Here is an 18,206-nt window from a genome sequence, read left to right on the forward strand (position 1 = left end):
GCGCTGAATATATACCCCAGCCGACCCGGCGCCCCCTCAGTTCCTTCTTACCGCCCCTGACGGTCGTTGGAACTGTGGAGCGCGGCATAGCTGTTCTCCACTCTCCCTAGCTTAGTTAGTTATTCACAGTTATAGTTATAGTTCTAGTTGTTTATAGTTAAATAGTTAAATAGTTTTTTTTTTTAAAAATTGTTCGGTTGTTATAGTAGTTCAGGGGATTAAGGGGGTCGTCTCCCCCTTTCTCCCCCGGCCGCGGGGCCGGGCTCATGCCCAACGCTCCCGGCTTCAAGCAGTGCGCCTCCTGCGCTAAGCCTATGCCCACGAGCGACCCGCACGACTCCTGTCTGAAGTGCCTGGGAGAGTCCCATCAAACAGATAAGTGCAAGATCTGTAAGGCCTTCAGACCAAGGACCAAGAAGGAGCGGGACTTTCGGCTCCGGCAACTCCTTATGGAGGCGGCACTTAGTCCGGACGCTCCATCAACGAGTCAGGCCCCGGCACCTAGCACCTCGGTGCGCAGTGCCCCGGCGGCACCGGCCTTGCCGACCACGCGAGTGGCGTCGGACAAGCCTCCCCGGCACCGGACCTCGTCGGCACCGCAAGCACAACAAGTGCCTCGGCGCCGGTCATTATCCCCCGGGCATAAAAAAGCCCATAAGACGGGGACCTCCGTGCCGAAGACGCCGGCTCCCCCAGTGCCGGGGGTAGAGCCGCGTCCGCCTGTGGAGCACCGAAAACAGGTGACTCCAGCACCGTCGACTCCGGCTCCGAGGCCGTTGAGTCCGGTGCAGATAGCGTCTCCACCGAGACCGGCGGTGATACAGTGCCTCCCGTCGACTCCAGAGACCTTCGCGGCGGCAAGAGACTTAATAGCTCTCACGGAGCCGGCACCGCCTCAACCACCGGCACCGACGGCACCATTGACTCGTCCGGTCCAGTCTAGAGGGAAACCTGCCTTGATGCGCCTTCCATCGCAAGGGCTGGAACCACGGCACCGGTCCAGGTCCCGAAGCAGGTCCCCACGCCGCTCGCAGTCCCGGCGCCGAATATCACCTCGGCACCGGTCGTACTCGCGGCCAAGATCTTCGTCGCGGCACCGCTCTACGTCTCGGCACCGCTATGATCGTCGGTACCGATCGACATCGAGACGTAGTTCTCGGCACCGCTACGATCGACGCTCGACGTCGAGAGGCCGCTCCCGGCACCGGGCCTACTCAAGATCACATTCCAGGTCCAGGTCTGACTCTTGGCACCGACGTAGTCATCGGCACCGATCCCGTTCTCGGCACCGTTCGCCGGCACCGCACAGGGACCGTTCATCTCTGGGCCGGCACCGTACAGCACCGTACCTTCCGGAGCTCGTCTCGGCGCGGTCGGCACCGCCATGGCCATCCAGATCAGTGTACCGATCCTCCGATGGGGCATCGAGATCGGCATACCCCCCTCAGGGACAGGCCGATGATCCGGACATGGGCCACTGGCAGGAGGTAGCGGAGGATCCCGCTCAGGGACCTTCACACTGGTCGTTTTGGACCCCGTGGGCGTACCACCAAGCTCAAGGGGCTCCACCACCATCAGCCTCTCGCTCGGTGCACTCTGAGCGAAGGGCCCCAGAGTCCACCATCTCTCGCCTTCCTCCAGGGGGCATGGAGGCCTCCGTGCCCGCACCTGACGTCCTGGACCCAGAGGCAGGTGATGCTCCGCTCCAAGGCTCATTGGACCAGGCCCCGCCCTTGGATCCCTTGCCACCTGAGGCATCTTCCTCATCTTCCCCAGATGAGGCAGTGGCGGGCACAACGAGCACGGGTCCACCCCCGATTGATCTCCGGGCACACCAGGACCTATTACGTAGGGTGGCACGTAATATGGACCTTCAGGCAGAGGAGATTGTGGAGGTGCAGGACCCCATTGTGAACATCCTCTCTGCGGATGCCCCATCCAGAGTGGCGTTACCCCTGATCCGCACGATCCAGGCTAACGCCACTACGATATGGCAAACTCCTGCCTCTATCCCACCCACAGCGAGAGGGGTGGAAAGAAAGTACTTTGTCCCCTCAAAGGACTATGAGTACTTGTATACCCATCCCCAACCGTGTTCACTGGTGGTGTCATCAGTGAATGCAAGGGAGCGCCACGGTCAACAGGCCGCAGCACCCAAATCGAAGGAGGCTAAGCGCCTCGATTTGTTTGGCCGTAAAGTTTATTCAGCCGGAGGGCTGCAACTTAGAGCGGCTAACCAGCAGGCGCTCCTGAGCCGCTATAACTTTAATTCCTGGAACTCTATGGGGAAGTTCAAGGAATTGGTTCCCCAAGACTCCAGGGAGGAGTTTGGGGCCTTGATAGAGGAGGGTAAGAAGGTGGCTCGGACCTCCTTGCAGGCCTCCTTGGACATAGCGGACTCGGCTGCGAGGACCCTGGCTTCGGGTATCGCTATGCGGAGGATCTCCTGGCTTCAGGTTTCGGGTTTGCCTCCGGAGCTGCAGCAAACCCTACAGGATCTGCCCTTTGAGGGACATGGATTGTTCTCGGACAAGACGGACTCTCGTCTGCAGAGCCTCAAGGACTCGAGAACAATCATGCGCTCCCTGGGGATGCATGTTGCGGGCCCTCAGCGCAGGCCATTTAGGCCGCAGCCCCCCGCCTCGTCAGAGACAGGACTTGGCCCGGAGGCGAGGGCGAGGTGGTAGAAGAAGGTGGACCGGCCCTCAACCCGGTCAGAACCAGGGGCCACCTAGACCACCTTCAGGCCCCAGGCAGAACTTTTGAAGGTGCGGTCGAGGACGGCGCCCCAGTCATCCCCCAGGATCCAGCCTCCTCCTTTCGGGATCGCCTTTCCCATTTCCACCGTGCTTGGTCCCTTATAACTTCGGACCGTTGGGTCCTTCGCACGGTGGACAGGGGATACGCTATCCAGTTTTCTTCAGTCCCCCCCTCCTCCCCCCCTTCTTCCCCGTCCCTCTTCAGGGACCCTTCTCACGAGCAACTTCTTATACAGGAAGTTTCTACGCTCCTTGCTATGGGGGCCTTAGAGGAGGTTCCAGTAGAGTTAAGGGGCAGGGGATTTTATTCCCGGTACTTCCTCATTCCCAAGTCCAAAGGAGGTCTGCGACCCATCTTGGACTTGCGCGGACTCAACAAATTCGTAGTAAAGTTGAAGTTCCGCATGGTCTCTTTGGGGGCCATTATCCCTTCCCTCGATCCTGGAGACTGGTTCGCCGCCCTCGACATGAAAGACGCATACTTTCACATCGCAATTTACCCACCTCACAGACGCTTCCTGCGATTCGTGGTAAGCACGGTGCACTACCAATTTGCAGTCCTTCCCTTCGGCCTATCCTCGGCCCCAAGAGTGTTCACGAAATGTATGGCTGTCGTGGCAGCGTACCTTCGTCGGCAAGGGATACAAGTGTTCCCGTACCTAGACGACTGGCTGGTACGCGGTCGCACCAAAGAGCAAGTTCGAGCTCACGTCCACATAATAGTGCACACATTCAACGAGTTGGGCATCCTACTCAACAAGGACAAATCCACTCTAGAACCTACCCAGAGAATAGAATTCATCGGCGCAGTTCTAGACTCCAGACGTGCACAAGCCATCCTGCCAGACAACCGCTTTGGCACCATCACGAGCCTCATTCAAGGGCTCAAGGCCTTCCCAACTACCACGGTGAGGTCGTGCCTTACCCTGCTGGGTCACATGGCTTCCTGCACGTACGTAACCAGGCATGCCAGACTTCGGCTTCGCCCACTCCAGACCTGGGTGTCGTCAATATACCGCCCACATCGGGACAGCCTGAACATGGTGGTCACGGTCCCGAACTCGGTCCTGACCTCCCTCACCTGGTGGCTAGATCACAATGTGGTCTGCGAGGGGATGCCTTTTCACACCCCACAACCCTCTCTGCACCTGGTTACAGACGCTTCATCTCTGGGTTGGGGCGCCCATCTCAACGAACACCATACCCAGGGCCTGTGGACTGCACCCCAGCTAGCCCTGCACATCAATGTTCGGGAACTGATGGCGGTGCGCCTGGCGTGCCAGGCATTTCTCAATCTCCTACGTGGCCGCTGTGTGTTAGTTCTCATCGACAACACCACGGCCATGTTTTACATCAACAAGCAAGGAGGAGCACGTTCGTCAATTCTATGCCAAGAGGCCATTCGCCTGTGGGACTTCTGTATTGCCCACTTAATCCATCTCACGGCATCGTTCCTCCCTGGAGTCCAGAACACTTTAGCGGACCGACTCAGCAGGTCCTTCCAGACGCACGAGTGGTCTATCCGTCCGGACATCATACATTCCGTCTTCCAGAAGTGGGGGTTTCCCCAGATAGACCTGTTTGCTTCTCGAGACAACAGGAAATGCCACGTGTTCTGCTCCCTGCAAGGTCGAGCTCCGGGCTCCCTCTCGGATGCGTTTCTCCTTCCCTGGAAAGACCACCTGTTTTATGCCTTTCCTCCATTTCCTCTGGTCCACAAGGTACTGCTCAAATTGCGCAGAGACCAGGCACAGGTAATTCTGGTCGCTCCAGCGTGGCCGAGACAACATTGGTACACCACACTGTTGGAACTCTCGGTTCAGACACCGATCCCGCTTCCATTATGTCCGGATCTCATCTCTCAAGACCACGGCCGGCTGCGTCACCCCGACCTGCAATCACTCCACCTCACGGCGTGGCTGCTCCATGGTTCACCCAGGCAGAGCAGCAATGCTCGCACTCTGTCCAACAGATTCTGCTGAGCAGTAGGAAGCCCTCAACACGCACCACGTACCTGGCCAAGTGGAAGCGGTTCTCCTGTTGGTGCGAACAACGAGCCACGTCCCCGTTGCAGGCACCCATTCCTCTAATTTTGGAATATCTCCTCTCCCTAAAACAGCAGGGGTTGGCGATATCTTCAATTAGAGTTCACCTGGCCGCTATATCGGCCTTTCACCCAGGGGAACTCGCGTCTTCGGTATTCTCTAACCCGATGGTCGTTAGATTCCTCAAGGGCTTAGACCGGATGTACCCACAACAACGTCAGCCCGTTCAGACGTGGGACCTCAACCTGGTTCTCTCCAAGCTCACAGGTCCTCCATTCGAGCCACTGGCCACCTGTTCACTTTTGTACCTATCCTGGAAGACAGCCTTCCTCGTAGCCATCACCTCAGCAAGGCGCGTTTCTGAACTCAGAGCGCTTACATCCGAGCCCCCTTACACAGTTTTCCATAAGGATAAAGTGCAGCTTCGTCCACATCCTGCCTTTCTCCCTAAGGTGGTTTCTCCATTTCACATCAATCAGGATATATTTCTCCCGGTCTTTCATCCTAAACCACATGCTACTCGCCAGGATCAACGTTTGCATTCTCTGGACGTACGCAGGGCCCTGGCCTTCTATATTGACCGCACAAGGCACTTTAGAAAGACGACGCAACTCTTCGTTGCAGTGGCCGACCGAATGAAAGGCTCACCGGTCTCCTCACAACGCTTATCCTCCTGGATTACGTCTTGCATCCGGACTTGCTATGACCTGGCAGGTGTCCCAGCACCGCACCTCACCGCTCACTCCACGAGGGCCCAAGCTTCCTCGACTGCTTTCCTGGCGCAAGTTCCGATCCAGGACATTTGTAGAGCGGCAGTTTGGTCATCAGTCCACACATTTACAGCTCACTATGCGCTAGTGCAGCAGTCCAGGGACGATGCTGCTTTCGGATCAGCGGTTTTGCACACAGCAATGTCTCACTCCGACCCCACCACCTAAGTTGGGCTTGGGAGTCACCTAATGGAATGGATATGAGCAAGCACTCGAAGAAGAAAAGACGGTTACTCACCGTTGTAACTGTTGTTCTTCGAGATGTGTTGCTCATATCCATTCCAAACCCGCCCCCCTTCCCCACTGTCGGAGTAGCCGGCAAGAAGGAACTGAGGGGGCGCCGGGTCGGCTGGGGTATATATTCAGCGCCATGAAGGCGCCATTCTAGGGGGCTCCACAGCCGACCCGCCGGTGTTGCTAGGGTAGAAAATTCTCCGACGATCGTGCACGCGGCGCGCGCACACCTAATGGAATGGATATGAGCAACACATCTCGAAGAACAACAGTTACAACGGTGAGTAACCGTCTTTTGCCTCAGTTGGCATTGGATATGATTACACCAAAAAATGGGAATATATAAGTACTTGCTTTTATTTGTGAAGATATTCATTCTGCTCCAGTATTTTAATCATTTGCTTATATTAGTAGACTTGGAGGATTAGACTTTTATGATAAATGTCAGTAAACATTGATTAACCCATACATGCACAGAAACTGACAAAAAATATTTCCATCAACGATCATTGAAATTTATAGATAGGCAAAGTAAGAAAAATACTGCTTGAGAACTTAATAGAGTTTACTAAACTCTAGTTTAGTAACTTATTAGAGTTTACTTATTAAAGTTTATGAAAGATATTTACTTTGTGTATATTTACATGATTTTCCACAATATGTGTTTTAACAATTATATAGCTTTAACTCTTTGGATCTCAACATCTACTGGCATTAAATAATTATTGTCTGACAACCCTTCCCCCCCCGAAATGTACATAGATAAAAAATGCATAAAACCCATAATTTGGAGTGACTGTGAAATAAACTGATAATCCCTGGGAAAAAAAAATGCTTAAAAAAAACCATCAATATTATCAAAGTTATAAAAAAAATTAAATTCTGCCAGGCCTACATATTGGCTACCTTGATAGTTACTGAAAAGACATCATCTACCCACAATAGAGAAATAGTGTCATATCTCAGATACAACTGTGGATAAACGTTGACTTTTTAAGTAGAACCATGCTAGTTGTAAAAACTGTAGCTGCTGCTTTTGCCTACCTCTCAGAAATGTTGTGAAGATCAATTAATTTATATTTTCAAAGCACTTTACAAACATTACGCACTAAGTAGTAGCAATATGAGTAAACAAATCACATCAGGGAACTACTCCATGTAACATCAATCCTTTCATCACACATTTTACATGTATCAGTGATCATACATAATATATAAACTGGGGAGAATTCAAGATTTTTAATATAATGGATAATGGATGGATGGATAATATCTGTTTATTTTTAAGTTTTTTATTTTGATCAATTTAATTGTTCACAGTTGCACAAACTTATGGATTTTAAGCATTTATTTTTCTCAATTAAAATGTTCATGGTTGTGGGAAATTATGGTGGAGGGTCAGACAATTATTTAGTGACAAACATTAAGATTAAAAAAGTCAAAGCTTTATAACCATTAAAACACAAATTCTCAGCATCACATATCAAAATATACAAAGTGAATTTCTTTAAATCAAACTCAAGTAACAATTTTCTTACTTTGCCGATCTGTAAATTTCAATCATCATGGAAGAAAATATTTTTTTCTTTGGTTTGTATGTACAGTGAAATCAACATTTACTGATTAAAAAAATTGAATCCTTCCCAGCCTAATAATGTATTAGAAGGAGAGGTGGCACTCTAGACAATAATCTATAGATTATGTACATACAATTAATACAACTGAAATAGAATCATATTCTAGATAACTCCTAAGATTCAAAATCTTTTAACTAGATTTAAAAAAAAAATCAATAGCATCTGTGGTCTTTGTACGGGAAAGATCTAAAATAAATCAGTCGTTCAGTCTTAAAGACATCTTTAAGTAGTTCAGTACTAGATTCTGTCTGTATTTGAATTTGTAGCTGTCTTTGTTATTTGATATCAACTGTATTTTTCACAAATGCAAAGAAAGGAATGTTTTAAAGCTACATCATACAGTACTGAATTTTCAAATATTTTCACAAAGACAGTTTCTTACTGTAAGCTTCATTTCATTAGCTTTTGATTAGTATCAAAGATGGGACAAACTGATTTAATTTGGATTCACCTGTTACTGGGAATGGGATTTTGGATAGAATTGTATTATAGGTAAAATATAGGATTGTATTATAGGTAAAATACTTTCTTGTATGTGACCAAAAACAACAAGGAGTCCGGTGGCATGCTAAAGACTAACAGATTTATTTGGGAATAAGCTTTCATGGGTAAAATTTACTTAAAATAATAAAACTTTGATCCAATTCTTCAGTTGCTCACTATAGCCTCTACCACCATAAATAGTGATGCAAATAATATTAAGACTTTTTTTTGGGGGGGGGAAGCTTTTAAAGACGTTTCTCACTTATGTTAATGTCATAGCTAACAAAACAGCTGATTTCTGCTCAATGTATGGTATCACAATTCAGAGGTACCTAAAAAAACCTAGTGCTCTGTTTAAAAAAAAAAAAAATCAAAAAATCAGAGTAGCTGTAAATAAACACAAACGCAAATCCATAGACACCTTGCAATCCTTCAGGGACTGTTTTGTAATAAATCCCAAATATTAAAACAACATTGATTGATCAATTTTTTATGTCTTGAATATTTAGGTTTATGGAGATAAAGATGCTGATGGATTCTACCGGGGAGAAACATGCACAAGACTTGGCCTCATTCCATGTAATATGGTCTCTGAAATCCAAGCAGATGATGAAGAAATGATGGATCAGCTTCTGAAACAAGGGTTTCTTCCTCTGAATACACCTGTAGAAAAAATAGGTAGGGGAAAATATATGTACACAAAATAGTGATTTAGTGCTGTTAACTTGGCTGTTTGCGCTTTGGCTTTTTTGATGATATGGCACATGCATATAAATTTTACTGTAGTCTACTACACTATGGGATACGTTCTGTGTCAACATCTTGCTTGTGTTTTTTTAAAAAAATTCAGACTATTTAAGCATTTTCACTATTGACGACACAAATGAGGACTTGCATTTCAGTACTGCACATATTAATCCATTTTTTTAAAGACTGATTTTCTGAAAGATTTCTAGACACAGAACAAGATCCCTCTGCTTTTGGCATATGCAGTGCTGAGATGTTTGATAAATGTTATGCTCACTGCTGGAAAGCATAAAAAGAATCACTTGTTTGTTCTTTTTACTCTAACCTATTTTACCATAAATTTAAAGGGATGGTGGCAAAGGGTTATGCCTCACATTATTCAGGTTAACATTGCGTAGTCAAAAAGCTTAAAAGATATTGATATCACAAACCAACCTTTCCTGTTTTGAACCAGTAACCTTAAATCAGTGGTTCAATGTTGTACAGAGACATACTGTAGTTATATACAAATATATTTTGAGAGGGAAAGCACCAACAAATTTTAAATTTTTCAAAGGAGCAATAAAACGAAGACTATAAACTACTAACATTGGTTCAATCTTGTTTAAAAGTGAACTGTAAACGTGGCTACATAAAAACAAAACAAAAAAATCTCTCCAGAATTGTTTGCAAGATTACAAAATGAAAATAGTGTTTTACCATTGGGGGGTTTATTTTAAGTACTTTTCACAAAATGAAACAATTATAGGCTCTTTAAGATCCTCAGAATTCTCAGCTCAGTATTTCCCCATTTGTGTGCCGGAGCAAATGGACTTAAGACGTAACAAACAAAGGGAGTGAAAGAACAATGGGTAAAACCTGAGTGCCTAGAGGTACCTAAGTAAAATTTTCAAAAGTGCCTAAGTGAATTAGGAATCATTGACTGGGACATAGGCTCCTACATGCCTGGTTTTCACAAGTATTTAGGAAACTGAAGATGCAGCTAGGCATCTAGTAAGTTTTACAAAAGCACCTGAGTAGATTAGGCACTTAATTTCCTTGCAGTTCATGTGAGGTAGGTGCCCAACCCACTTGGGTACTTTTATAAATCTCACTGGGTGCCTGTTTGCATCTTTAGGCACCTAAATATATGTGAAAATCTGGCGCTAAGTCACTTTTGAATACAGAACTTAGGATCCTAAAGCCTGGTCTACACTAGGAAATTAGGCTGGTATAGCTACATCGCTCAGGGGTGTGTAACACTCACACCACTGAGCAATGCAGTTAAAGCGACCTAACCCCTGGTGTAGACAGCGCCAAGTCGACAGGACAATTCTTGCGTCGACCTAGCTACCGCATATTGGGGAGGTGGAGTGCTGACATTGATGGGAGAAGTCCTGCTGTCTTCACTGAAGCACTCAAGTGCTGCAGCTGCGCATTTTAAGTGTAGACAAGCCCTTAGTCTCTTAGGGTTTGTTTACACTGCAAAAAAAAAAACCCCAACCCAAATCAAAAATGTGGCAGCGAGTCTCAGAGCCTGGGTCCACTGACTTGAGCTCAGGCTAGGGGGCTAAAAAGAGCAGTGTAGATGTTCCCACTTGGCCTGCAGCCTGGGCTTTGAAACCCTGGTGCGGGAGGTGGATCTCAGAGCCAGCTTGAGTGGGAACATTTACACTGCTATTTTTAGCCCCATAGAGTGAGCCCCACAAGCCCGAGTCATTTGACGCAGGCTCTGAGACTTGCTGGATTTTTTTTTTTTTTTTGCTGTACAGACATACCCTTAGGCACTTCTGAAATCTTTTACCCCAAATCCATATTTAAAAACAATTATCTCAATGTGGCCTGATTTTCAAAAGTGCTGCGCACTCTCAGCTCCTGCCAAAGTCAGTGAGAGTTGTAGATGCTGAACATTTTGAAAATGAGATCATTTATTTAGGTGTCTAAATATAATTTTAGGAGCCTAACTTTAGTCCCGGCAGATTGTGGCCATTCTAAGGATCTGATCCTGGGAGCTATTTCTGCAAGCACCATTGGCTTCTTTGTTATGTGCTACTGGTGATGTCCCTCACTCTGGCAGAGCAATGAAGAAGTCTGCAGCTCAGATTTTTCCAGGAGGGGGAAAGCACTTGTATTAAAATGCCACTCTATCTGTAAGCATACTTTTCTTAATGTTCCGGAGTGGTCTAACTGCTAGTAACCTCCTCCCCCCCCCCACTGCAGTTCACCTTTAAATATCTTGACACTTTAAAAGCAAATGGCTTTTCTCTTAAATCTGGATCAAGTTTTCTAGTCACACTTCAAAGCAAATGCACATAGAACCCTAGAGTTCAGAGAATATGGAGAGTTTGGCTTAATTTTGAATTAAATACAAACCAAGTGCCTGAATGTGCAAACAAATTCACATTTTCAGACCCCCTTCTGTCACACCGTCTGCCCATGTGGCACTGCTAGCAGGATCAGGCCCTAAATCCCCAGTCTGTTTTATGCTGTTATCACACATGCTTCAGTCTGAATGTCAAATCAAACACTTAATTAACATGCTGTGTTCAGCTATGACTAATTTTGCTTAATCCTTTGCCCACATTAAATCCTTAAAAATTAAGAACTTTGAACAGCTTCATATCTTTTCCTCTTCTTTTATTTGTATGCATTCCTTTCCTGAAGTCAACTGTGACCGTTTCAAAGAGAGCACACGCTCTGTACACCGCAGATCCAGAAAGTCAAAAAGAGGTCTGTGCTAAGAAACAATAACTTGATTCAAGCTGTAAATTAGCTGAATTGCTTTGAGCTGTCTAGATTTACTTTTTATGCCTTTGATCCTTTAGAAGCAGAGAAGCCCCTAGTACTGGAGAACAGGCCTTCCCTTGTCTTCGCAGAGTAGTATGTCAAAGGGACTCATTGCTTCTTCAAGGCAGTCACTATGAGTCGGTCCAAGCCACAGGGGAATTGGCTCCTAACTCTGTAATAATCCAGCCCTTCACTTTGGACTTCTCCTTGCACTCTGTATAAATCCCTCCTTGCATCAGCAGCTGAGATTGCGTATGTTCCCAGTGACTGGGTGTGTGCTGTAATCTCCTCTGACTGAATGCTTCATTCCCAGCTAGTAGGTGTGAAAGCCAGAGTGCATGCTGCATACTTCCCCACTGACGACAGTCTTCCCCTACTACCTTACCCCACCCTAGAATGCTCCTAGCTCATTGGAGCAAGAGTCCTAAGGCTGCTCCTAACCAGTTTTCCTTTATCACACTTCATAATGCTCTTCTTTAGCTCATCAGAACTGCCCTCTACGCCTGTTGTAAGTAAAACTAACAAGCATGTTTCTCTTGCTGTGGCATCATCTGCAAGAATCATGCTGCTCTCATTCAGTTTTAAAATTAAGCCCATCACAGACTTCCCTGTAAATGTTTAATGTCAGTCAATAAACATTTCATCTAATTTCCTGAAGCTGTAAGTTTCACCTCTTTCCTTCTGTCGCCTGCTAAGGAAAGCTGTAAACTCATGGAATACTTGAAAGTGTGTTTCTGTAACCACAGGACTAATGGAAACATTCAGATTCATTAAAAAAATTGATAAATCACTTGTCTTGGATCAAGTGAGAACAGCTCTGTTTCTTGTCCCACTACCCTGCCAAGAAGGGGAAGAATAATACCAGGCACAAAATTCCTGTTGGCTTTAGCAGGAAAAAAAGACCAGTGAGTAAAAGTGACAGTCTGCTTGAAGTGAAACAGGATAGAATCCTGAACATCTACTATCCAAAAGCCTGAGGAGTAGCACCTGATGATTCTTCTAACCAAAAAGATTAAAAAAGGCATAACAAATAGTAGCTTTCTATATGTTGCTGAGATGATTTAGAAACAGTAGGATCAACCCAGCTGTTAAGAATTAAAGAGTTGTTTTGGACTCGATGTCCACCTTGCATCAGGAATCCATGACTATGTTACTAGATTTGGTATCTCTCTTTGGTCACCTGTCCAGCTTGCTAGAGAAATAGTCTTGAGTTGATTACTACACTGTTGAGAAAATAACAAGAGGAAAAAAATGTGCACCATGCTGTTTTTGTTCTTCAAAATAACTTTGATAGCTTTCCTCCCCTTTCCCTCCTTATGGCTGGAACAGAAAGGAACAGAAGGAGTGGCAGACAGCATTCTGTGTCAACACGGAGGATGGTGGCACTATACGATTATGATCCAAGAGAAAGTTCTCCTAACGTTGATGTGGAGGTATTGATTTAAACAAAAACAATTGTTATGTTTGTCATTTATCTATCCATTAAAGTCGTGGGGTTGGTTTAAACACATGTTCATGAACATCTTTCAGTAGTCAGCTCATCTGAACACATTACATAGACTTGTGGATACAATAAAATCATGATTGTAATATATCACAGGCCTACCTGAAAATATGGTAATTTATTTTAAATTATGGGAATAAACATTTTTCCAAAGCAAAGAGGGAAAGCATATTTAATCCCAAATGCACCTAGCATCCTTCCTTAAGAGAGTATGATTGTCAGAAGTGTTGCAACTCACACCAACAACCAGGTAGCCCGAAGCTCGAGAATTGATTTTGAAACATGGAGATGCAAAAAATCCCAAACACCTGCATTCAAAAAATATCAAATTTTCTCCCTTAGTGATCCACTGGGCTTCATGGAAATGTATGATGTCTAACACTCTATGTAATCTGTCTATATCATGCCTTTTAATGGTATCTTAAGCAATTATGAACTGTTTCCCAAATCTTCATCGTGGTTCTCAACCTATTTATTTGTGGACCACATATGCAGCTGTGTGTGTTATGTGGGCCGCATCCACACAATATATATACTACCTATATGGCCCTGAGGTTGTCACATGGGCTACAACTTTGTGCTGACTGGGCCACAAGCGGCCTGCTGGCCATGGGTTGAGAACTTCTGCTCTAACCTCATACGTTTCCCATCAGCATCAAAGCAGGCAATGCAGCCAGTTTTGATGATGTCAGTTGGTGTGTGTCTGTCTCTTCTCTCCATATGCTGTTCCAGCACTGTGCAGATAGCTATCCCACTATTACTACCCAGAAAGACCACAGACACAGCTCAGTGGTAAAGGCACTCGGCTTTATTGTCCATTGTCACAGATACACTAATATGTATGTCCGTCCCAATGGACTCAGCTTTCCACTGTCCCCCTCGGCTGGACAAAGGGTTAAGGCAAAACACCCCAACATTTATAGACTGACAAAAACAATTTACGTTCCACTTGTGTTTCATGACATCACCTTGTATCTTGCTCCAGGTGTGTCTTGGGCAAAACATCCCTATTCATCACTTCTGTCAAACCCTTTTATCTGGTGCTAATCTTTTGAAGTGTGTTCACACACCTACCCAGTATGTTACTTCTTAGAAGTGCCTGTATTTTAGCAATGCCTGTGCCAGCTTCCTGTGAACTTGAAGCATCTGCTTCAATATATGGCCTGACTATGCTTGAGACCTTGGGTCTTGCACTAGGCCCACTCCACCAGGCTCTCTTTCTCTCCCCTGTATACCATACCTTCAATATCATCTTGGAGCTCCTCCAGCAAACAGAATTTGAAGCATGCTTTTGAGAGCAGGCCACACTCATGAAGCTATGTGCCAAAGCAAAATACACCTACCAAGCTTGCAATCTCCCCATATTTGTTATTTAAAACACACCATAGCCTGTCTATAGAACTGTTTTCTACATACTGCACTTTGGAAGTGCTTGGTACCCTACTAATTCATATTATCTCCTTTAATCAGATTTAGTTCTCAAATAAACTCTGTAGCATTGTCTCTGCTTTCATAAAGTGGACAAAACTGTAAAGCTTTTAAATAAACAGGGCTCAGACTGTCCCCACAGTTCAGCATTCAGCTCTCCCTCCACTTCAGGAGCACTGTCCCCCATCTCTTCCTTCTGCCTCTCCAAAAGGGTTGCTGTTTGTGCCCAGGTCTGTGCAGGGGCAAAGTGGTCATGCAGTGTCTTCCATCCAACCCCACAGAGATTCCTAGAAGAGTGACCTCCCAGAGCATAGGGAGTTTCCGTAGTAGCACAGCTCCAATAGAGCTATGTTACCAGCATCCTGGGGCAGATTGTAGGAGGTCCTATCCCACCCCCAACTCCACAAGGAGATCCTTACTGTGATTTCCTCCCACAAGTCCCTTTCTTCCCACACAGATTAGGACAAGACGAGCCCAGGGATTTAAAGTTCACTGTTAGTCAAGAAAATGCCCAGTGTATGGTAATAAAAAAAGCTTTCTGGTTTGTTCTGAAGAATATTTTGCTCTCTAATTCAACATGCAGATTCATTCAACTGTCTACTAATATGGTTGGAAAAAATTATGAACCTGATGTGCTATCAGTGTAGCAAATGTTAATGTTTGCACCGTAACACAATCTGATCAGTCACCTTCCTCTTTCCACAGGCTGAGCTTACCTTTTGTACAGGAGACATTATCACTGTCTTTGGTGAAATAGATGAAGATGGGTTTTACTATGTAAGTTTTCTTTTATTTGGTCTTTTAAACTACATCAAGCAGAGTGCCCAAGTGTCTCAAACAGTAACTGGAGACGTTGTTGGTAGACTGAGCTATTAAAATATAATCTGGGAGGATTTCATTCAGGTTATAATTTCATCTTGAATATTTATTATATCAGCAAATTTATTAAACATGCCACTTAGTGATGCTATACCTTAATTCTTAGGTACAAAGTGACACTGTAAATACTGCTGTTCCTGCATCTCAGATTTGTAGCTGTTTTCAAACATTTCTACAAGTTACAAGAACATTTGCCTAGTGACTTTGGCTGCAATAAGTATATTCTGAACTGCAAGCAAGAAGCACGGCAATGTGAATATATGCCCAAATAGCTAATCAAATTGTAACTACTGCAGCTGACGTAACACTGTTCGAATCAAATGTTTCTAGCCACCCTTTTGCTGAGGGCTCGTGTCAGTAAAGGGACACAGATTAGAAGTACACTGAGATTGTTAGTAAACAAAGGTTACTTGCATGGGGTGAAATCCACTCCATCTACATAAAACCTGTGCACTAGGACTCTATGGGGGAAAAGTGCAGAGCAACTGGGGTGATGAAATCCACCCCTCTGACCCATAGTTAGCAGCTGGAATAACAGTTGTCTGCTGAAATTAAAGCTACAGCCCCTCCCCAGCAGCTGCAAAGGGGTTTGCATCCCCTGGATCCATGTAAACAAGAACACAGCACCTTTTCTCCATCTCTCTCTATCCTATATTGCATAGGAGGGACAGGAAATGTGCAAACAAGCCTAAGAGGGTGCTTCATCCATTTTCCCTTGTGCATCTGCTATCTAGGGCAGAAATGGTATAGAGGGCCTTGCACTGCCTCTCCCCCAGTATAAATTTCATCCCATGCCAAGTTAGCACATTAATACCAGTAAGTGCTTAGCTCTTGTTAGGAGCTATAAAATGCTAAGAACATAAGAAAGGCCGTACCGGGTCAGACCAAAGGTCCACCTAGCCCAGTATCCTGTCTACCGACAGTGGCCAATGCCAGGTGCCCCAGAGGGAGTGAACCTAACAGGCAATGATCAAGTGATCTCTCTCCTGCCATCCATCTCCATCCTCTGTCAGACAGAGGCTAGGGACACCATTCCTTACCCGTCCTGGCTAATAGCCATTAATGGACTTAACCACCATGAATTTATCCAGTTCTCTTTTAAACTCTGTTATAGTCCTAGCCTTCACAACCTTCTCAGGTAAGGAGTTCCACAAGTTGACTGTGCGCTGCGTGAAGAAGAACTTCCTTTTATTTGTTTTAAACCTGCTGCTTATTAATTTCATTTGATGACCCCTAGTTCTTGTATTATGGGAATAAGTAAATAACTTTTCCTTATCCACTTTCTCCACATCACTCACCTCTATCATATCCCCCCTTAGTCTCCTCTTTTCCAAGCTGAAGAGTCCTAGCCTCTTTAATCTCTCCTCATATGGGACCCGTTCCAAACCCTTAATCATTTTAGTTGCCCTTTTCTGAACCTTTTCTAGTGCCAGTATATCTTTTTTGAGATGAGGAGACCACATCTGTACGCAGTATTCGAGATGAGGGTGTACCATCGATTTATATAAGGGCAATAATATATTCTCAGGCTTATTCTCTATCCCCTTTTTAATGATTCCTAACATCCTGTTTGCTTTTTTGACCGCCTCTGCACACTGCATGGACATTTTCAGAGAACTATCCACGATGACTCCAAGATCTTTTTCCTGACTTGTTGTAGCTAAATTATCCCCCATCATATTGTATGTATAGTTGCGGTTATTTTTTCCAATATGCATTACTTTACATTTATCCACATTAAATTTCATTTGCCATTTTGTTGCCCAATCACTTAGTTTTGTGAGATCTTTTTGAAGTTCTTCACAGTCTGCTTTGGACTTAACTATCTTTAGCAGTTTAGTATCCTCTGCAAACTTTGCCACCTCACTGTTTACCCCTTTCTCCAGATCATTTATGAATAAGTTGAATAGGATTGGTCTGAGGACTGACCCTTGGGGAACACCACTAGTTACCCCTCTCCATTCTGAGAATTTACCATTTATTCCTACTTTGTTCCCTGTCTTTTAACCAGTTCTCAGTCCATGAAAGGACCTTCCCTTTTATCCCATGGCAGCTTAATTTACATAAGAACCTTTGGTGAGGGACCTTGTCAAAGGCTTTCTGGAAATCTAAGTACACTATGTCCACTGGATTCCCCTTGTTCACATGTTTGTTGACCCCTTCAAAGAATTCTAATAGATTAGTAAGACACGATTTCCCTTTACAGAAACCATGTTGACTATTGCTCAACAGTTTGTTTTTCTATGTGTCTGACAATTTTATTCTTAACTATTGTTTCGACTAATTTGCCCGGTACAGATGTTAGACTTACCGGTCTGTAATTGCCAGGATCACCTCTAGAGCCCTTTTTAAATATTGGCGTTACATTAGCTAACTTCCAGTCATTGGGTACAGAAGCCGATTTAAAGGACAGGTTACAAACCTTAGTTAACAGTTCCGCAACTTCACATTTGAGTTCTTTCAGAACTCTTGGGTGAATGCCATCTGGTCCTGGTGACTTGTTAATGTTAAGTTTATCAATTAATTCCAAAACCTCCTCTCGTGACACTTCAATCCGTGACAGTTCCTCAGAATTTTCACCTACAAAAGCCAGCTCAGGTTTGGGAATCTCCCTAACATCCTCAGCCGTGAAGACTGAAGCAAAGAATCCATTTAGTTTTTCCGCAATGACTTTATTGTCTTTAAGCGCTCCTTTTGTATCTCGCTCATCAAAGGGCCCCACTGGTTGTTTAGCAGGCTTCCTGCTTCTGATGTACTTAAACATTTTGTTATTACCTTTGGAGTTTTTGGCTAGCTGTTCTTCAAACTCTTCTTTGGCTTTTCTTATTACATTCTTGCACTTAATTTGACAGCGTTTATGCTCCTTTCTATTTGCCTCACTAGGATTGGACTTCCACTTTTTAAAGGAAGTCTTTTTATCTCTCACTGCTTCTTTTACATGGTAGTTAAGCCAC

The 18,206-nt window shown here is 45.0% G+C and overlaps 1 protein-coding gene across 4 annotated transcripts in view; it reads left to right on the forward strand.

Moving 5' to 3' along the window:
- RIMBP2 (RIMS binding protein 2) overlaps positions 1–18,206 on the forward strand; it is a 374,947-nt gene that overhangs the window by 351,142 nt on the left and 5,599 nt on the right. For 3 of the 4 annotated variants that reach the window (XM_054006700.1, XM_054006701.1, XM_054006699.1), the window contains exons 22-24: positions 8,438–8,606; positions 12,771–12,874; positions 15,079–15,150. In XM_054006700.1, the coding sequence (XP_053862675.1) occupies positions 8,438–8,606; positions 12,771–12,874; positions 15,079–15,150 (345 nt within the window). Of the gene's footprint in view, positions 1–8,437; positions 8,607–11,318; positions 11,385–12,770; positions 12,875–15,078; positions 15,151–18,206 lie in introns of all 4 variants that reach the window. The other variant, XM_054006698.1, reaches the window with a different exon arrangement.

The sequence above is a fragment of the Malaclemys terrapin genome, chromosome 16 (assembly GCF_027887155.1).
Source record: "Malaclemys terrapin pileata isolate rMalTer1 chromosome 16, rMalTer1.hap1, whole genome shotgun sequence".
NCBI classification, from domain to species: Eukaryota; Metazoa; Chordata; order Testudines; family Emydidae; genus Malaclemys; species Malaclemys terrapin.